The 22,032-nt window shown below is 44.9% G+C and overlaps 1 protein-coding gene across 6 annotated transcripts in view; it reads right to left on the bottom strand.

Annotated features, from left to right (window-relative positions):
• Positions 1-6,954: 6,954 nt before the first annotated feature.
• The window catches only part of dnajb6b (DnaJ heat shock protein family (Hsp40) member B6b), a 179,125-nt gene continuing 164,047 nt past the window's right edge, over positions 6,955-22,032 (bottom strand). For 5 of the 6 annotated variants that reach the window (XM_085987550.1, XM_085987549.1, XM_085987551.1 and 2 more), the window contains 2 exons: positions 15,623-15,910; positions 6,955-7,156 (listed from right to left, as the gene is read on the bottom strand). In XM_085987550.1, coding sequence (XP_085843676.1) covers positions 7,074-7,156; positions 15,623-15,910 — 371 coding nt within the window. In that variant the 3' untranslated portion in view covers positions 6,955-7,073. Of the gene's footprint in view, positions 7,157-14,769; positions 14,816-15,622; positions 15,911-22,032 lie in introns of all 6 variants that reach the window. The other variant, XM_085987553.1, reaches the window with a different exon arrangement.

Below are 22,032 nucleotides of genomic sequence, written 5' to 3'. Positions count from 1 at the left end.
GGGGGGGGTCCAATACCCGGGGGTTGGGGGAGGGGGGCTGCCCATTCCTGGTGGGGGGGGGGTCCGATACCCGGGGGTTGGGGGAGGGGGTGGTTCCGATACCCGGGGGTTGGGGGCGGGGGGCTGCCCATTCCTGGTGGGGGGGGTCCAATCCCTGATCCCTGGGGGGTGGGGTTCCGATTCCCTTTCCTGGGAGGACCAATCGTTGGGGGGGGGGGTGGGCTTTGTTGGATCAGGGGGTTGGTTTCCGATCCCGGGGAGGTTGCCTCACACAACCTCATTATAATATTTAAATGGCCAACCTGCCTCCGGGGAGCGGGCCGGTTGTCCGACCCCTGTCCCGTCTCCGTTAAAACCAGAAGAGGGCGGGTTAGGGTCGGGTTTGAGATTTAAAAATTTTAACATCCCTCCTGACCCCAACCCACCTGCTTTTTTTTTGTGGTTAAAACTACCCCTTATATGTTTACTAAATCAACGTTTCCTGGTACTGTAAACTGGGGCTAAATAGTTACCAGGGTAAGTTTAAATCAAAATTTGCGTGGCTTCGATTTTGCGCCAAGCTATTTTTGTTAATAAGCATGACAGAAACACTTGCAAGGTTTTAGTTTTGTAACAATAGGACAGACCCCCTTTACTGTACGTACAAGGTGCTCCAATCAAACTCAGTAGACTCATGCATTCGGTACAGGGTTTGTATTCAGTACATTGATAAACAGAAGGCACAGTCATACCAGACACATAATAAAAACCCAAAAAATGGAAACTAAACAATAATACAGGCCCTATCCTGCAGCCCTACAGTACTACTGATATTTAGGATAGTAATTTGTTACAGCGTGACACTCTGTGGCAAGATCTACAAAATATTACGATTAACCACGTGAGGTACAAGGTGCTGCCAAAGTACCAGAGTTTTGCCTGAAAAGTCCCAGAGACAATGAAAATCTTAATTTTTGAGCGGGTCTGAGCAGTAACAAATCATTTGTCGCACTGATTGCCTTTTGGCAAAACAGTTAGAGAATGTTCCGGGAAACAAACAAAGTGTCAGAGCAAAAAGTCAGATAGGTTAACGGTCATGAAATAACTAATGTTACAGTAAAATAACAATATCCTAACAAGTATACAAAGAGGAAGTAATGTTACACCAGAACAGATACTAGAATAGCAATTCCAATATGTAAAGTTTACACACAAAACACTTAGCACGCTTGCACGCATTCCTGTGTGCAATATTTTTATTTTATTTGGTTGAGTTGGCAGCACTCTTGTCTCTGAGTTAAAATGTCATGGGATTAAGCTCTACTCTAGGACTTGAATCACTTCAGTGTAGTACTGAGGTAGTGCTGCACTGTATGAGGTGCAGTCATTTGGCTGAGGATATTAAACTGAGGCCTTGTTTAACTATTCAGGTAGACTTAAACGATCCCACTATTTGAAGAAAAGCAGGGGGTGGTCTCCCGTGTCCTGGACAACATACCGCCCTCAATCAACATTATCAGAAAACAGATTTCTGGTAATTCATTCATTTGCTGTTTGTGGGACCTTGTGCAGAAATTGGCTGCCGTGTTGCTCTATATAACAATAACTACACTTCATTGGTTGTAAAGTGCTTTCTGGCATCCTGAGGACATGAAAGGCACGATTTCATTGCCACTGGGTCAAAATCTTGGCACTCCCTCCCTAACAGCACTGTGGGAGTACCTTCACCACACGGACTGCAGCGGTTCAAGAAGCCGGCTGGCTCACCACCACCTTCTCGCAAGGGTAATTAGGGATGAGCAATAAATGCCAGCCTTGCCAGTCCCAAGCATGAATTTTTTTTAATGTACGCTCTATTAAATGGGTTAACACTTGCATAAAAATAGCACACACAGGATTGTAGAATGAGCATGTTCAGTATTCATAGAATTATGATTCAGCACCAGCGGAGGCCACTTGGCCCCTCGAGCCCGTGCTGGCTATGTGATTGATGTGATTTACGATGATTGGAATTTCTACTCAACTTTTTTACACTTCAGATACAATCATTTCAGACACAGTTGTAACATTTACAGCATGATCAGAACTTTCATAATAAACAAAAAGGGTACAGCAGAATTGTACAGCAAGTCACCACTCATTATTATATAAAGATGATCTACTTTATCAGACGCAGCTCTTATGATTCTTTCACTTTTCTTTGACAGTTTTTAGCTCCTGTTTAGCTAGTGGGAGCTTCAACCACATCACAATGCATCTTAAGACTGCCATGACAGCTACAAAAACATTTTTTTAATAGCAAAATATAATGACGGCTTGCGCAAAACTCTGCTTCTAAAAATTCTAGTGATTTAAGCTTGCTGGAGCATTTTCACTACTTTTCATGCATGTACTAGAATTTCCCCGAGCTTCCACGGGGAAGTTTTGTGTGTGTGTGTGTGTTGAAGAATGCCTTAGGTTGCATTCACTCTACAGGTTTAGGGTTAGTGTGGAGCAGTTTTGGTTTGTGTGTACTGTAAGTTGGGTGCGAAGGTCTGAACTGACTTTGAAGTGAAGCGGAGTGAGACTCCCTCCTCTGGTATCAGGTCTGGCTCTGACTCAGCATTCAGATGCAATTCACACTTTAACTGCAGCATTGGTGTGAAGTGAAACTGCTTTGCACACATGCTACGATTGACATGTAAATGTACAACAACAACAACTTATCCACCCCTTTGTTTTGGATTTTCCCTTCCCCCCACTTTCCTTTTTTTTCTCTCTCCCACATGGCAGCTATCTCTCATTCTGCCAGAACATTTCACACCTAATCTGAGCTGTCCTTTGTCTCCACCAGTCCTATCACCATCTCGTCTCGTTTTGAATACCTCTTAATGTCTCTTCACTTCTTTTGTTCTCTCCCAGCCCTGCCTTTCGATCTATTTCATTTCCTTTCCAGTTTTGAAAAAGGGTTTTGACCCGAAACGTCGACTCTAATTTCTCTCCACAGATGTTGCTTGGCCTGCTGAGTTTTTCCAGCATTTTCTGTTGTTGTTTCGGATTTCCAGCATCCGCAGTATTTTGCTATCGAACAACTTGTATTTATTGATATAGCACCTTTAACACGGGCGCTTCACAGGAGCATTGTCAAACAAAATTTGACACCAAGCCACATGAGGAGACAGGTGACCAAAATTTTTGCTCAAGGAACTAAGTTATAAGGAGTGTCTTAAAAGGGGAGAGAGATAGATGGAGAGGCGAAGAGGTTTAGGGAGGAAATTCCAGAGCTTAGGGCCAAGGCCGCTGAAGGCACGGCCACCAACGGTGGAGCGATTAAAATTGGGGATGCTGAAGACGCCAGAATTGGAGGAGCGCAGAGATCTCGGAGGGTTGTTGGGCTGGAGGAGGGTACCCTTAGTCTCAGTTCTCCTTCTCCTTTCAACTTATATTCAAGCCTGCCTGATACGCAGCCCGCTGATTTACATCCGTCAGTGCTGGGGCGGTTGGGGGGGGGGGGGGGGGGGAGGAATGATCTTCATCAATTGGCACAAAGACTCTGGAGAATTTAAGGGGGGGTGAATCCCCTCAGGACTTCTCCCGCTCCTCCGCCGTAACATCATCAGAAACCCCGTTTATGCATGGAAAGAATGGTATCCACCGAAGTTATGGTGGCGGGTTGGGGGTGGGGAGAAGCCCTGAGGAAAGTGTCAAGAGCAAAAATTTAAAACAAACTCTAAAATGACTAGTACGATAGCAAAATACTGCAGATGCTGGAAATCCAAAATGCCAACAGAGAATGCTGGAAAAACTCAGCAGGTCAGGCAACATCCGTGGAAAGAAATTTGAGTTGACGTTTCGGGTTGAAACCCTTCTTCAAAACTGGAAAGAAAATAAAAAGATCAAAGGCAAAGCTGCGATTGAACAAAAGAAGAAAAGGAGACAATAAAAGGTATTAGAAGCCAGATGAGATGGTAATGGGCCCATGGAGACAAAAGGCAGCTGAAATGGATGTTTACCACTGCCTAGACATCATTTAAAATGGACATTCTGGAACCTAATGGCAGGTGTAACATTCTCCCAAATATCTATTAATATTAAGTTTGAGGCGGGCACTTCGAACGCCATTGATTTTGCTCACCAGAAGATGTGTCGGGACACAAACCTGGCGGATTTCTGACGGGGCGGAATATCACCCCATTTTCCTTTTTCCGGTTTCCCTGATGAGGAAAATCTAGGCTTCGCTGTTTGTAGACAGATCAGAGAACCACGGCCCGGGTATTTTGCTCTTGTGGAATTGGAGCGCATCTTCGGTCTGGTGGGATTTCAGCCCGCCATAAAGATGACTCTCGCTGAGGAGTCTGTCTGGGGTGGAGGCGGAAATCCGCTGAAGCAGAGCTCGTGGGCCCCAGCGTAGCGTGGCTGGTGTTCTCAGTGCTAACTTTGTAAATCAATTTTTTTTTTCAATTTGCCGCTTAAGCCTTGGCAATTGATTACACTTAAACCTTAAATGGCCCCTGCATCGCCCATAGCAACGCTGGATGCTAAGGATGAACAAGCATTGCTGCTGTCCACTTCACTATGGCGCAAATGACTGGAAATATGTTTGATGATGTTGCATAGTATTGCAGTATGCCTATCTATATAAATACGACCCCACCACTTCTGCTGGGAAATCCAGGGAGCGAGTTTTCCAGCGTAACTCGAGTAGAAAATTCCAGAGTCTGATGGAAGAAACTTCCTCAGCAAGTTTATAAACGCTATATAAAATAAGCCATATTTCTTAAAAAGTTAATTTAGTCTTCACGTAGAGAATAATTACACGCCGTTCAACACACTGACAGTTCTGAGCAAAGCGACCCAGCGGATGTTCACTTTTCACTCTTGCCAATGGGACAAACATGAATGTCTACTTTCAAGAAGCTACCCATAGTTTGATGAGGATTGCATGCCTCCCAGTGGTGGGTTGCAAAGTGCACTGGTAGATACCTGGGAGTAGGTCACTGGCAGGAGCTGTAATGACCCAAAATGAACTGTTGTTTACACTGTTACTTACCTGCCCAGTCATCAGGGGAAGTCCGGGGCCTCAGAATGAGAAAATCGCAACGTCGACCTTTTGCCTATGCAATATCTGAACAACTTCACTTGTGCAAACTCTCTTCCTGTGCAGTTGTCCTGTTGTTGCCAAAGGCTGCAGTTAGAAATGGGGCGAATTGGCAACAAAAGGAGCTGGCTCAGTTTCAAAACTGAAAGCAGTCCCAGAACATAAAAGGGGTTTCGGTTGTGTACTGTTCCTCCACACTGTCCCTCAGTACTACCTCTTAGAAGCGGGCATTCTTTTTCGTATAAGATCCTGGTGTCAGGGGTATTCAAACACGATAGAAAGAAAGAACTTGCATTTATATAGCGCCTTTCGTGAGCTCAGGACGTCCCAAAGCACTTTACAGCCAATGAAGTACCTTTGAAGAGTAGTCACTGTTGTAATGTAGGAAACGCAGCAGCCAATTTGCACACAGCAAGCTCCCACAACCAGCAACGTGATAATGACCAGATAAAAATTTTTTTTAGTGATGTTGGTTGAAGTATAAATACTGGCCAGGACACCAGGGAAATGTCCCCTGTCTTGTTCAAAATCATCCCATGGAATCTTTTACATCCACCGGAGAGGGTAGGTAGGGCCTCAGTTTAACATCTCATCTGAATGACAGCACCTCTAACAGTACAGCACTGTGGAGTGTCAGCCTAGAATTTTGTCCTCAAGGACTTGAACTGACAACCTTCTGACTCAGAGATGAGAATGCTACCACTGAGCCACGGCTAACACCTAAGCATGGGGGCTTAATTGACCTTGAATCTATTCACACCTGATCCCGCCCATGCACAACCACCTTCCTGCAGTTGAAACCCTGGTCGATTTTTCTGCTCAATATTTGCCGGGTTATGCCGAGTGCTTTAGCGCTCAGCTACTGGAGGTAATGCCCTGACTCAGGATATGGTTGACCCGTCTTGGGGAAAAGAACAGGCCTTTCCGAGCTCATCTTCATATCGGCTGTTTCAGGGAGTGGAACGTGATACAATCTGTAACAGTGCTGTCACAAGACTTTAATAAATGTGCTGTTACCAACGTACTACAGGGAAAATTATACTTGTGCCAATACATTTGTTGTGCTATTATGCTTTAACTGTTGTGTGCTGCTCTTAATATGGCATCAATAACAGCAGCCTGACCAATGACAGAGCTGGAGGATGGTTTTATGACAATGACCATCTATGTAATGGAAAGAAAAGTGGGAAAAACTACTCAGTTACTCCAATGATCTCCTGGGCTGCCTCCCAACTTCAATAAATTTTAAATTCATCTAAATCCCTGCTGTCCATATCCTATCCCGCACCTAATCCTGCTCGTCCATCACCCTCATCTTCACTGACCTAAATTGACTGCCGCTCTCCACAAATGTTAAAATTCTTGTGTTCAAATCCCTCCATTGCTTTGCCCCTCCCAATCCCTGTAACCTCCCCCCATGTTTTGCATCCCAACCCACAACCCCCCCCCCCCCCGCCCCCCCAAACTCTCTCATCTTCTGACTTTGGCCTCTTCCAAATTCCTCCCTCCCTTAACCCATACATGTGCCTTCAGCTCTCTGGAATTCCCTCCCTTGAACCCCTCGACCACTCCATCACTTCCTCCTCCTTAAAACCCACCTAATCTCGTCTTCTTTGGTTCAGCGTCCATTTTTCCTCACACCTCTGTGAAGTGCCTTAGGGCGTTTTTCTATATAAATGCAAGTTTGTTGTTGTACTAAATAAAAATGGCAACGTTACTACATTAAATTGCCGTAAAACAGCTTTGCCCGGACCCTGGCTAAGGCATATCACACTTTAAGAGATCAGAGAGGTGATTCCATGATCTGGCATTACCAGCGGGAAGTTCCAAATCACACAATCGATCCCTTAATATACCATTCCGCTACTTTTTGAAGCTATAAAAAAAAATCCACAAAAAATAGAAAACACTCTCATGCTGTGTTATTTTTAATTCACATTCAGTAAACTTATATCAATTAACATGAAAAATAACTGTGTTCTGCTGGAGTTCAAAGGTCACCCACTGCACCTTACAACTAATGCTTCACTTTCGCCGTTTTCTTCTTCTTCAGCTCTTCCCTGTGCCGTTGCTTCCTCCTCTTCCCGCCTTCTCTCTGGCCTGAGAAAACATCGTTGTTTCATAAAGTTAAATAAAACACAAACCAAAGATCTTGAGGTCTCCTGTTCTGACATAAAACCAGAGGAATATTTTTTTATGGCCATTTCAGAATGAGATGTTTTTAACATTCATTTTAGGTAAGTATTTCTCCCCAATTTTCTCTTTCTGCCCCCCACCCCCCACCCTTTGAAGGCACTGACTTATTACCTGCAGAACAGGCGGTAGCCTTTGAGATACTTGTCAAACTTGAACTTGTTAAACCATGCGTGTGTATAGACAGTGAACGGAAAATTGGCCCCTATTATGATGCCACAGATTCAAGATTACAATGTTAATAAAATCAGACTGTCCGCCATTTACGATATCCCACCCTCCCATGCATATTCCCCGTGTCAATAACACCCAGCATTTCTCCTGCCTTCTGAGTGACAAGAAAAGGCTATCCCAGCGTTGATGGCAGTAATGAATAACTTGTATTAAAACAGACCCTATAGTCTTAACTGAAGAATCTCACTGCTGTTCTGAATGCTGGGATAACTGCTGCCTCCATAGCTGTGAGGGAAAACATCTGCCAGTTCCACAGGCAGGCTACGAAGAGAGAAATGGAGAGAATAAGTGAGAGGGAGAAAAGAGAAGGATTTAAAAAAAAAGTAATTAAGGCAAGTAATTCAGGGCAAGGAGGACAAGAAGGCTGAAAGAAGAAATATGAATCAATGGTACTTTACAGCCCTGTGGTTTATGTGACAGATTCAGCTTGTCTCTTTAAGTGTTTTTGGCGCAAGGCAAACCCTCAATTATTCAGTCTCACGGCCGACAATCTCACACCTGAGATTTGTGCAATTTTGGCAGCTTTGGCTACTCGCTACTATGAGGCTCTTTTTTTTTATCTTATGCATGTTCTCAGGGTGTGGGTGACACTGACAAAAGACTGCATTAATTGACCATCGCTAGTTGCCCCGAGAAGATGTCGGTGGGCCTTCTATTGTGCTTCATAGCAGTTGCTGAGTCGCTTCACCAGGCGGTAAGAGGAAACCACGCAGCGTGTGCTGGAGTCAGGTGCAGGCCAGACCAGGCAGGAGTGTCTGGCTCCCTTTCCTGATGGACATTAGTGAACCAGTTGAGCTTTTACATAAAAAGATCCAGCAGCTTTCACGGTATTTTTTTTAGTGCTAGCCCACAAATTATCAGAATGATTGAAATCAACTTGCTCAATTTACCAGATGGGATTTAAACGCACAACATCTGGGTTGCCAGCCCAGTACCATAACCACTACACTACCACACCTTGTATTGTTTTGTCAGCATAGAAATACATCACTAGCCCAGATAATTAATTTGTATATTAATTCCTTGAGAACTGCAATAAAATCAACACTTTAGTAAGATTTTTTTTCTCCCACTGTTAAGTATATTGTGCAGGGGTTCAAGAAGGCGGCTTCTGGGGGCAACTAAAGGTGGGCAGTAAATGTGGCCCCGCCAGTGTCTCTCACATCCAGAGAACAATCAACAAAAAGTAAAGGAATAACAACAGAAAACGCTGGAAAAACTCAGCAGGCCAGGGCAGCATCCGTGGAGAGAGAAACAGAGTTAATGTTTCAGGTCGATGACCTTTCCTCAGAACTGGAAACAAGCAGGAAATGGAAAGCAGGTTTAGGGGCTGGGAAAAGGGGGAGGGGATGAAAGAACAAAAAGGCAAGGAGACTGGTTTGGAGACTGGATAATACAATGGTTAGCATGTTGTCCTCTCACCAATTGGAGCTTGGCTTGAAATCCAGCTCAGAAAGGCAGCCTAAAATACTCTTCAAACAGCGCAAAATCCAGACCAAAAAAGGAATGTTGATGGCTTTAACTGTTCCCCCAGTTATAAATGGTGCGATGATACAGATGCGGCTATGATAATTGGTGAAACATGCAGAAATTTTCCTTTTAATGGAAACAGCAGGGCTGATTACCCAAGTTCGTACTGCCAGCAGGGATCCTTGCCCGTCCGATGAGGCTGATCAGCAAACTGTGGGCAAAGGGCTGGTGGGTTGGCTCTGTGAACTCGGTAAATTACCCCACAGTGAACGTACTGATGTCACTGCAGTTGCTTTTTAACCCAGCGCCTGTATAGAAACCAACAGAGCCATTGCAAAAAAAAACTTGTCCTGTACATCATTGGCTGGCTGTGGAACCTTCATTTGAGTTAGTTTGTGAAAAGGCCTAATTTATTCAATCATCAAATAAAAGCCAGGAGGAACATGTGTCTGAATATTATAAGGCGTCAGCGTTTAAACTTTTACACAAAATCACTTGGAGCTGACTGGGCTGAACAATTGTTCCCCTGATAGCGTATTGTCAGTCCTCGTACTGATACAAATGAGGTCTTCTCTAATGTAGGGCGGGAATTGTGTTTGTACGTGTCCATCATTTACAACACTAGAAAACCACTGCTTGTAGCATGAGAGAGGTGGGCTGACTGGGAGAGTGGCGGGTTGGAGCTCCTTAATATTCCCACATAACGAAGGGCCAAGATCCATATTGTTCTAAAATACGTAGTTGAGGATTTGAGTTAGCAAAGTGCAATGGACACAAATATATTTTTTTATATGTACATCTCTGGTATGACCAAATGTCCAAAATGGCCTTTTTATGCTCTGCTTTCTGTAACAATAAAACAATGTCTGACCCATTTTTTTTTTTACTGTCACAGACTCCAAGAATAAAAGCTGCCAGAGAGCCTCTCTCATCTCAGGCTATATATTAAAAACGATCGATGATCCTGCGGGGTGAAAGTAGATTTTACACTCAGGGGTTGCATTGCATTTGAAGTCCCCAGTGAAGTAGAAAAACCATTTTGAAAGCTGCAAAGGAAATTCAGATTTGTAGGGGTTCAAAGAGAAATCAAACAGAAATAATACATTTAGCTCCAGTCCTCAGCTGTGATATAAAAACTACCTTTCAATCAAAGCAAACTCATTTCTGTTACTCATAGCACAACGCGTCTACCTGCCAATAGCTAGATCTTTCAGATAAGTCTGGTTAAACTAGGACTACATGAAGTGTCTATTAAAATTAGAGCCAGGCCATTTAGAAGGGAAATCGAGAAGCATATCTTCACACAAAGGGTAGCGGAAATCTGAAATTCTCTCCCCCAAAAGGCTGTTGATACTGGGACAATTGGAGCTTTCAAGACTGAGGTAGATAGATTTTTGTTAGGTAAGGGTATCAAAGGATATAGAGCTAAAGCGGGTAAGTTAAGTTGAGGTACAATTTCTAATTTGCTTATGGGACCTCGGCGTCGCTGCCAAGGCCAGCATTTATTGCCCATCCCTAGTTGCCCTTGAGAAGGTGGTGGTGAGCCGCCTTCTTAAACTGCTGCAGTCCGTGTGGTGAAGGTACTCCCACAGTGCTGTTAGATAGGGAGTTCCAGGATTTTAACCCAGCGACGATGAAGGATCTGCGATATACTTCCACGTCAGGATGGTGCGTGACTTGGAGGGGAACTTGGAGGTGGTGGTGTTCCCATGCGCCTGCTGCCCTTGTCCTGCTAGGTGGAAGAGGTCATGGGTTTGGGAGGTGCTGCCGAAGAAGCCTTGGCAATTTGCTGCAGTGCATCTTGTAGATGGTACACACTGCACCACAGTACGCCGGTGGTGGAGGGAGTGAATATTTAAGGTGGTGGATGGGGTGCCAATAAAACGGGCTGCTTTGTCCTGGATGGTGTCGAGCTTCTTGAGTGTTGCTGCAGCTGCACTCATCCAGGCAAGTGGAGAGTATTCCATCACACTCCTGACTTGTGCCTTGTAGTGGTGGAAAGGTTTTGGGGAGTCAGGAGGTGAGACACTCGCCGCAGAATACCTAGCCTCTGACCTGCTTTTCTTGCCACAGTATTTATGTGGCTGGTCCAGTTAAGTTTCTGGTCAATGGTGACCCCCCAGGATGTTGATGGTGGGGATTCGGCGATGGTAATGCCGTTGAATGTTAAGGGGAGGTGGTTAGACTCTCGCTTGTTGGAGATAGTCATTGCCTGGCACTTCTGTGGCATGAATGTTACCTGCCACTTATCAAGCCTGAACGTCGTCCAGGTCTTGTTGCATGCGGGCATGGACTGCTTCATTATCTGAGGAGTTATGAATGGCGCTGAACACTGTGCAGTCATCAGCGAACATCCCCATTTCTGACCTTATGTTGCAGGAAAGGTCATTGATGAAGTAGCTGAAGATGGTTGGGCCTAGTACACTGCCCTGAGGAACTCCTGATGCGATGTCCTGGGGCTGAGATGATTGACCTTCAATCACCACAACCATCTTCCTTTGTGTTAGGTATGACTTCAGCCAGTGGAGCGTTTTCCCCCCGATTCCCATTGACTGGAAGACGCTACAGATGCATTCGCACCCATACGACCAGATTTAGGAACAGCTTCTTTCCCAGGGCTGTCATCCTACTGAACTCCACAAATAAACACTAAAGCCTGCACATCTGCCGATGCACTTTACTATGGTCATATTTATGCTAATATATATGTACAAATGTATGTTGAAATGTTTAAGTGTCCTAATCCAAATTGTACACTCTCGGGAGCCGCAAGCCTACATTTCGTTGTACTGCACTTGTGCACTAACAATGACAATAAAAGTTGATTTGATTTGATTTGATTTGATTTGATACTAGTGCTCCTTGACGCCACACTCAGTCAAATGCTGCCTTGATGTCAAGGGCGGTCACTCTCACCTCACCTCTGGAATTCAGCTCCTTTGTCCATGTTTGGACCAAGGCTGTAATGAGGTCGGCAGCCGAGTGGTCTTGGCGGAACCAAACTGAGCATCAGTGAGCAGGTTATTGGTGAGTGAGTGCCGCTTGATAGCACTGTTGATGACACCTTCCATCACTTTGCTGATGATTGAAAGTAGACTGATGGGGCGGTAATTGGCCGGGTTGGATTTGTCCTTTTTGTGGACAGGACATACCTGGGCAGTTTTCCACATTGTCGGATAGATGCCAGTGTTGTAGCTGTACTGGAACAGCTTGGCTAGAGGCACAGCTAGTTCTGGAGCACAAGTCTTCAGCACAATAGCTGGGATGTTGTCGGGGCCCATAGCCTTTGCTGTATCCAGTGCGTTCAGCCGTTTCTTGGTATCACGTGGAGTGAATCGAATTGGCTGAAGACTGGCTTCTGTGATGGTGGGGACCTCGGGAGTAGGCCGATATGGATCATCTACTCGGCACTTCTGGCTGAAGATGGTTGCAAACGCTTCAGCCTTGTCTTTTGCACTCATGTGCTGGGCTCCACCATCATTGAGGATGGGGATATTCATGGAGCCTCCTCCTCCCGTTAGTTGTTTAATGGTCCACCACCATTCATGACTGGATGCGGCAGGACTGCAGAGCTTTGATCTGATCCGTTGATTGTGGGATCGCTTAGCCCTGTCTATAGCATGCTGCTTCCGCTTTTTAGCATGCATGTGTTGCAGCTTCCCCAGGTTGACACCTCATTTTTAGGTGCTGCTCCCAACATGCTCTTCTACACTCATTATTGAACCAGGGTTGGTCCCCTGGCTTGGTGGTAATGGTAATCTAATTGAATGGCGGAGCAGGTTGAGGGGCTGAATGGCCTACTCCTCTTCCTATGTTCCTGAAACAGATTAACATCACAACTCAAATCTCCTGTTAGAAAGAGAATTCTTACTCCTCAAAACTCAGGTCGGAGCTGAACATTGGTAACTAGCCATAAGGGATAGGGGTCAAGACTTAGCTTGTATGTTATCTCCCTATAAGACTTCTCCAGTTACATTATACCATCCTACACTGTTAGAGTCCTATATGATGGGAGATAACTTCTCTGATTTTCAAACAAGGGGACTGCAGCCTTCCACTGGGGCATTACCAATGGCTGCTCAAGCTTTCCATGACAATCTAAGTACATATCATTGGTGTACAGAAAAAAAAATCCTTTTAATTAAAGCCAAACTTGACCTAAATCTTTTATTGCAAAATTAAACTACATATGCCAGTGATGAAATGGCTTCTAGGCACAATGAGGTAAGCATCTTGTAAATTCAGTGCAATGCTTAAAAAAGTAGACTTGCTGTATATACTCAGGTATATGAGATTAGAAATTTGAGTCACTGTTTGGGGGCTGAAAGTAGGGGACATCTTATAAATGAGTCACTGTGGCTCACTCTGAGGACCCCACTTACCTGCTCCTGGCCTGATCTGCTCTGGACTTTCTGGCATCATTTGTGTTTCTCTGATTCTCAGCCTCCCACTCTCCTGTTTTATGCTTCCATTTCCCCCTCTCGGGTTTTTCAGCTTCCTGTTCACCTGTCTCAGGCTCAGTTTCCTCCTTGTCTGTGTATGGCGGTGGCAGTGCATAAAACAGTCACTGCACGCCAAACAAAGTTTCCTGCTCTCTGGAGAGCCATGGTGACCGATAGGACATGTTATACGTGAGTCATAAAAAAAAATCCAGGGGGTTGTCTTACACGTAATACATGAGTATATACAGGACTATAGGCTTGGATACCCTTTATAGCATTTGTGAAAACCCATAACAATCTGGGAATTGAATAAACAGGTAATAACATAGACTATTCTCTTTCTAAGTAAATCTTACTTAAGAGCCCTTCTCAGTGTCTTGTGTTTTATACAATACAATTCAAATGAGACAATAATTGGATATTGAACATTTTCCACTGGTTTACAAGTCTGCCACTGGAATTAAGGGAGCCAGATTTAGCAGTGTAAATGCCCAGAGCCAGCTAATGGACACAGATCTCTCAGAATCAAATCTAAGTAAGTGGCAGTATAAAAGTGGCTTCAATTGTGACCATAGAAATCCTAAAAAAAAAGTTAGAGAGTCAAGACAAAACTCTCTGCTGAACAGACTGCATCACCAATCTTACCACAATCCAGTACTATCATCGGCCATTGTCCTAAGAGTGCCAACTAGGAGTATTAACAAGGCACTTTCGAAATCTGTAGGTATGCAAAAATCGAAGTGCCATCTCCAATTCCTAATTTAAATTATTTTGTCCATTTTAAGTTTAGAAATAGTAGCTCACTATTGGTGCATAAAGTGACCTGTGGTAATAAGGCAGTGCCACAACTTGTACTATTCTATCCATCCATTCTCAAATCATTATAGGGAGCTGTACAGCTATTAATGCAATATTTAAGCAGATAGGTGCTATTCCCTGCTATTACGTGTACACACAGACACACGCTCTGACACCTCACATGACGTTCCTGCGACAGATTTTATGCAAATCCCCTTTTCAAACGGTTAGTGAACTGTTGCATCTGAAGGTGGCTTGTTTGCTTGGGGATAAAACTTCATGCTCGAGCCATCGTTGCTGTCATCGACAAGGACTCTCTGGTGGCTCAGCGTGTGCCTGGCTGGCTCTATGGCATTCTGTTTTTATTTGATTATTTTTAATGGTCAGCAAGTTCTGGCTTCCTCAATTCACTCGTGTGTTCTCAGTCTCAGTACATCTGCTACTAGTGATGCCCTTACTGCCCTGTTCTGCTATTCATGTAGTTGCCGCTAATAGCATCCCAATTGGCTGCAGACATGCGACTGGTTTAAATTCAGTGCAATAATGGACTTGTCAAAATTCATGGCTTTATCTTACCTTTCTCAATTTGGCTGTACGACAGATTTGCCTGGTTGGGGAATTTCTAAAGGTGAAAATACAGGGTCGGTCACAATTTCAGTGCCCAATACATCCCACTATTTAGAAATCCCTTTGTCACAGTCCACTTTTTGCTCAATTCCTTATAGGAACTTCTGCATGTCGCAAATGATAGTTTCACCCGAAGGCTGGCATTCTGTTCCAACAATCAGCGTGGAGGTGATTTTAGAATGGGAACAGCTAGATCACTGATCAGGAATACTGCAGAGGAGCCAGAGGAGAATGAGCACAATTAAATGGCAACTCAAGAGAGTTTGGATATTATTTTTAAGGAATTTGATTGATTTTCTGCTGGTTCCCAGTTGTTGATTGGCTGATGTTTAGTGAATGGAATTTTTTTTTATAAACAGTTGCAGAGTAATTTGAATGGTTGTATTTTAGTCAAGAAAACACTTGATCGAATCCTAGACACAGCAGAGAGGGAGGCCATTCGGCCCGCCATGCCTGTGCTGGCTCTTTGAAAGAGCAGTTGTGCTTAGTCCCACATCCCTGAAAGCATTTCAGCATGATTTGTACCCCAGAGATTTTCCAAGGCCTTGTTGGGTATTTCTTCCTCACCACACAACTTATAATTATATATATGTAAATAGAGCACTGATTTATGAATTTTTATAAGTTTCTGCTTGTTGTTAGTTAAGGAATAATGTTCCTTTTAGCTTGAATTAGCATTGCCCCTAAAATTGGTGGCCTTCTTTAATAATAGGCAGTATGAGTGTACCACAAACTGAGGAAGGCCAGAGCTAACTTCTCCCAGATGAGGGCTAGCACGCTGAACAACAGCGATAGACCTTACCTGGAGAATTGCTTTTCTTATTTTGATCAGTGCCCAATTGCTCAGTATTTTTCTTTCCCATCTCCTGGCTTGCTGGGTTGGAAATGGCTCCTTCCTCAGGGGCACTGGAGACCATTGCTGGCGATCCAGCTTCCTCTTCCTCTTCCTCTTCAACATGATACTGGTAATCGTGTTTCGGGTAGGACGTGGAATGCTGCCGTGAAGAGCGGGTGTAAGACGAATGACCTGGTAGGGCCTGTTGTCCTCGCTGTCTAAGCTCTGTCGCTAAGGCATGCTCATCTTCGACTCCTGAAACAGAATGACAGTGTTCAGTGCAAATTATATTCAGACTGCATTCCAGGCCATTTCATCAGTACCACCAAGCACTCTCTAAATCTGTCAGTCGTGTGTCACTTCCCCATTACTCTCGCCTCTGAATCCGAAGGTTGTGAGTTCAAGTCTCAAGCCAGGGCTTGAGCACAAAACCTAAGGCTGACACTTCAGTACGGTACTGAGAGAGTGCTGCACTGTCGAAGGAGCCGTCTTTCAGAGGAGAAATTAAACCTAACCTGCCCTCTCAGGTGGAGGTAAAAGATCTCTTGGCACTATTTGAAGAAGAGTAGGGGAGATCTCTCAGTGTCTTGGCTAATATTTATCCCTCAACCAACATCACTAAAAAACATTATCTAGTCATTATCTCATTGCTGTATGTGGGACCTTGCTGTGTGCAAATTGGATGCTGCATTTCCTACATTGTAACAGTGTCTACACTTCAAAGTATCTCTTTGGCTGTAAAGCACTTTGGTACATCCTGACGTCATGAAAGGTGCTATATAAATGCAAGTCTTTCTTTCTTTACATTTGGGCTGCATTTATGAGCAGTTTGTCAGAACTAGAACCTAGAAATCACAGTGTGCAATATCAATGGATGAACTCGTAGTATGCCATTAATTTGTCAATTATTTAATTTTAAACAGGTTAACTCTTTGTTTAAATAGTAGACAAATAATGTCATACAAATGTGTCAAGAATTCTTATGGTCAGATTGTACTCAGTAGTTTTTAGACTTGAGTGTAATAGATTAATTTACATCACCATTTGATCCTGATATACTTTCTGCACATGGCATCATTTTATTCATTATGCAGTAGCCATGCTTAACAAATCTAGTATAGAAAAATTTTTATACATATCCAGCACAGAAACACATACCACTTAAGATATTACTACTTGTATTTTTTGGAAACAATAGTAGTTGCCACTTGAGATCCACCAAAGCTCCACTTCAATACATGGGGGGGGGGGGGGGGGGGGATTTTGCTGGCGCTCAGGGGGCGGGTTTGGAGGTGGGACATCTGGCAAAATTGCAAAGATTGACAGCGGGTCCCGAACTCGCTGTCAACCCACCTCCATACAATCTTCCCAAGTGTCGGGTCCCCGATTTGCACAGGGACCCAACACCTAGCGGTGGAAAGAGGATTATAGGCACTTAACTGCCTGTTAACAGATAGTAGAGGCTTTTTTCAATTTTGCCAGGTCGACTGCGGGCTTCCCGACGTCCGGACACCATGCCAGGGTAAGTGTGGTGTGCTGTGGGCCTACTGTAATGTTTCTTCATTGATGACAGCTGCAGAAGTGGTGTGAAGAATCTAATGGGACACTGGTGAGTTTCAGAGGTAAGAAAATATTGGAAAAATCATTTTTAATGTATTTAGACTTTTCTGTAGGTAATAAGGTTTGAAGTGTTTGTGTAGTCCCACCTCATTGGAAGAACCTCTCTCACCAGTGACAGATCGCTTCTGTAACCTCACCTGCAGCTGCCATCTGTTTTATTCTAAGGAGAGAGTCTCTGGAGAGCCTGGGTGCAAGGGCTCACCTTTGTGCAGTGATTGGCAGTTTTGCAGCACCTCAATGCTGTCAAACACTGAAAAATCATCTGTCAAAAAAAAATGAGCGTGTCCCCTTTAAGAAAACCGGCAGATGACGCGTCATCAACTGACGTCATCTGACACAGGCTTTCTCTTAATTGGCCGGTAAGCCCACAGGGCGGACTTAACAAGGTCAATTGACGTAAAATTACATCTGTGCGTCGGGCGTCGGATCGCAACCCGCAAGTCAGCTGACCTGCTCCCAACTCGCACCGAAAGGTAAGATCGCACCCCTGGATCTTAAATGATCTGGAGCTATGAGTCACAAGTACAATGGCTAAATTTGGAGATGGTACAAAGCTATTGAAGGTGGTACACACCAAAGCTGAACAGGATAAGCTGCAGGAGGATTTGAATACACTTGGGATTTGGGCAGGTGAAATTCAATGTAGAGAAATGCAAAGTGCTTCACATGAGGACAAAAAATCCAGGAAGGATTAAATGGAAAGAAATAATGTGCATGGAAACTGAGAGATCTGGGGATCTTGATTGACAATAAATTGCTATTTTTAGGATTTTATAGGGACTAGATAATGTAGACCATGACAAGCTGTTTCAGCTTATCCAGAACAGTAGGACTAGAGAATACAGCCTGCGCTTGAAGGGAGGTAAATTCAAAATCATTATTTCAATGAGCGACTGGTAAATCTATGGAACAGGGTCCATGGGGACATGGTAGAAGCAGATAGTATCAATTCATTCAAGTGCAAATTAGATAGATTGCTTTCAGTAGATAATATTTTGGGATCCAGTATATGAGAAATTTGAGACATGACGTGGTAAATGTCGCATTCTTGGGAGGAACAGGTGATTTTGGACTTACGGTTTCCAAAGCCTTTGACATCCTCCCAGCGTCTACCCTGTCAAGCCCTTTAAGAATTTTATGCGTTTAAATGAGGTCACCTCTCATTTTTCTAAACTCTAGGGAATATAGGCTTACTCTACTTGATCTCTCCTCATAGGACAACCACCCCCCCCCCCCCCCCCCCCCCCCCAGGAAGCAGTCTGGTGAACCTTCATTGCACTCCCTCTAAGGCAAGTATTTCTTTCCTTGGGTAAGGAGACCAAAACGGTACACAATACTCCAGGTGTGGTCTCACCAAGGCCCTATATAATTGTAGTAAGACCTTTTTACTCTTATACTCCAATCCCTTTGTAATAAAGGCCAATATACCATTTGCTTTCCTAATTGCTAACTAGATGGACCCTGGTCTTTTTCTGTCTCGCAATTCCTATGTTCCATGTGTTTTTCACTACAGGTCATCTGCATTTACTACCCACTGAAAAATGCCATTCAGCAGTTAAAATTGTTGGCAATTATCCCATTGAGCGCCATTCTGTAGTTGGCAGAAAATTGACATCACGATGCATGAAATGGATTGTGTAGGAAGAACATAGTAATACTTATTTTTATTAAAGAAAGGGAATTGTTTTAACAATTGTGGAATTGGGATGTTTCGTTATTGTTCAGAAGGTAAGGATGAGAGAGACGCAGGTTTAACACAAGACGTTAGATTAGGCTTGAGAACTGGCAGAAACATGAATTCCCCCGCCACATATCTTCTGATGCACCAATCCACACTTATTATTTTAGGCGTAGCCGTCCCTTGTTAGACAAACCTCGGCTGTGCCAGGTAAATTCTTTGCTGCCACGTTAAACAATAAACATCACAATGACCTTTGAATTACCAAAATGAATTGATAGAGTATGAGGCCTAGAAATTGGGTTGAGGCGCCAAACTGGCGCCAAGTTCGCCTGAGCGCAGGATTTAGCGCAGCGTTCGAGTTTTCAGCAATCGTCCGATATTCAGTTTCATTGCCCCTCGAGGGACACGGGGCGAGGCTCGAGGCGCTCCGCGTCCCTCTTATGGCGCTGAAACTGAATATCGCAGCGCAATGTGCCGCAGCGCCACACGCTGTGGCACGGCACACTGCGGTACTGCAGGCCTTCCTCCCATTGTTAAGGGGGAGGGGCCTGCAACAGCGCAATCCCCGATCGCGAATGCCGGCAAAAGAGCCCGGCACCAAGGAGAAGTGCCGGGCTCTCGGGAAACAGCCGGCAATGCCGCGGGGGTGGGGGGGGGGGTGGTCAGGAGGCCGGGGGTGCTGGCAGGCAGCCGCCGAAAAAGGCGGCCGCCCCGCACCTCCACCTTAACTTGCGCCGCTGCCGGCACAGTAAGGCCCCGTGAACCGGGCACGGGTAGCGAACGGCGCAACTGCGGTGTTCGCAACCAAATATCGTGAACGGGGCGCTGCGCACACCGATGACATCATTGGTGGCGGCGCAGCGCAAAAGGCTAACGCCACCATTATCGCCCCAACTCAATATCGCGGGAGGCGCAGCCAGTGGCACTAACAAGTGGCGCTACTCACCCAATTTCTCCCCCTGTGTTTTCCAATGCACACAAAGAACCAGTTTAAAAAGGATTGCCTTTCCCAGCTATCATCTTAATCCCAGGAGGTTTACGTTCCAGGTTGTAGCTGGCTGCAAGACCCATGTGTCAGGAACTAACAGTGCCGGCACTGAGCTCACATAGTATCAAAGCAACTATAGTGTGCTGTCAACGGCAGGCAGGAGCAATGCATGCTGACGGTATGCAAAGTGTGCTTAGCTCATCTATTCTCCAACTCGTGGATGTAGCCAGTATCCACAAGCACTCAAATATGCTTCCTCCAATACAAAACAGAAAAGGCACGAGAAAAGAAGCATTGCAATTCATCTTATTGTTTAAAGGCATTATGATGCATAGGAGTATCAATGCTGGGCACCCTACATTGGCTTCCGGTCCGGCAACGCCTCAATTTAAAAATGATCATCCTTGTGTTCAAATCCCTCCATGACGTCGCCCCTCCCTATCTATGTAATGTACTCCAAACCTACAAACCTCCGAAATCTCTGCGCTCTTCCAATTCTGGCCTCTTGCGCATCCCCGATTTTAATCGCTCCACCATTGGCGGCCGTTCCTTCAGCTGCCTAGGCCCTAAGCTCTGGAATTCCCTCCCTAAACCTCTCCACCTCTCTCTCCTCCTTTAAGATGCTCTTTGACCAGGCTTTTGCTCATCTGTCCTAACATTTCCTTAAGTGGCTCGGTGTCAAATGCTGTTTGATAACGTTGCTGTGAAGCGCCTTCGTACGTTTTACTATGTTAAAGGCGCGATATAAATGCAAGTTGTTGTTGCTGGGTACATGCCTTTGATTTGCCAAACTGGAGCTCCTGACCTCAGTTGTGTTTTTACGGCAAGAGTCTGTACCCTTCTTGTGCATTTCCTGCTCGCCAATTATCACGTGACACTCACTGGATCCTGGGAACAGGTTGCCTGGAGAAGATGCACGGCACAGGGAGACAGACTTGATGATGGGATAAAATCATTTACAAAACAAAAGCTGTATCTTCACTGCCCAAGAAGTTGATGTTTTTAAAGCGATACTGATGTCAAAACTTTAAGGGCTGTATTTTGTGAATGGAGGCGAGTTGGAGGCTTTCCCCTGATTGACCCGGCGGGCTCGGCAGGCCAATTAGGGAGGAAGTTACTGACAGAGCACGTCAACGTCAGACGTGCTATCTGTCAAGACTTCTTGAAAGAAGAAATTTCAGCGTTTGACAGCTCTGTGAAGCAGTCAAACACTGACATTCTCTGTAGTTTGATCCGTCCTTGTGTTCAGGACTCATCAAACCTTTCAACTTTGTAAATTTCAGATGGCTGTTGGTTCGGTGGATCCAACATCCAGTCTGTGAAATCGACAAGGAGGATGTCGGGTCTCCCGATCCAGAGCGGATGAAGGCTGTAGGAAGAAAACAAGGTAAGTGAACAATTTTTAAAACTTATCGCTCACCTTACATACTTACCACTCCACACTTGCACCCATCACTCACCTCTACATCTTACTTCCAGGTGCCTCCGACCGCCGCAGACCTCCTTCATGTCTCCTTCAACCCGGCGGGGTTCTCCGAGGTCGGGAAGCCTTCACCTGTGAAGGTAAAATGGCACTAATCCTTTTTTCTGCCTGATTACTACCTGTTAACAGGCAGTTAAAAGGATTGAATACCTTTCCCGCCTCCAGGAGACGGGACCCGAAGCAGCACATCTTCCTGCCTCCTGGCAAAAGGGCACGGAGGCGGGATGGGGGCGGGTTTGCCATCCACCCCCACTTTCTGCTACTTTACCGGCAGTCCCGCCTCCATGCCCGCCTCCTCGGGGCTTGGAAAATCCAGCCCTAAGTATCATTGACATGATAGAAATATAATTATGCTGCATAGTTTTGATTTTTTCCCCCTGATTTTACTTTATTAACAGAAGTAACTGTACTGAGAAACTGAACCAGCAGGACAATCACATTATTAAGGATCGTTTTTAGGCTCCCCCAATATGTCCAACAAGTAGGTGAGCCATACAATTCAGGAAGGATCAACACTTGTGCTGAGTTAGCTGATCAAAACCAACAGCAAGCTCCAATTGGCCTCAGTTTATGAACAAAGGAACAGGAGTAGGCCAGTCAGCCTC

This window comes from Somniosus microcephalus, chromosome 5 (genome assembly GCF_052327205.1).
Source record: "Somniosus microcephalus isolate GS21.2 chromosome 5, FLI_Smic_1.0, whole genome shotgun sequence".
NCBI lineage: Eukaryota > Metazoa > Chordata > Chondrichthyes > Squaliformes > Somniosidae > Somniosus > Somniosus microcephalus.
The sequence above is the reverse complement of the archived record's forward strand: the minus strand, read 5'-3'. Positions and strand labels throughout refer to the sequence as shown.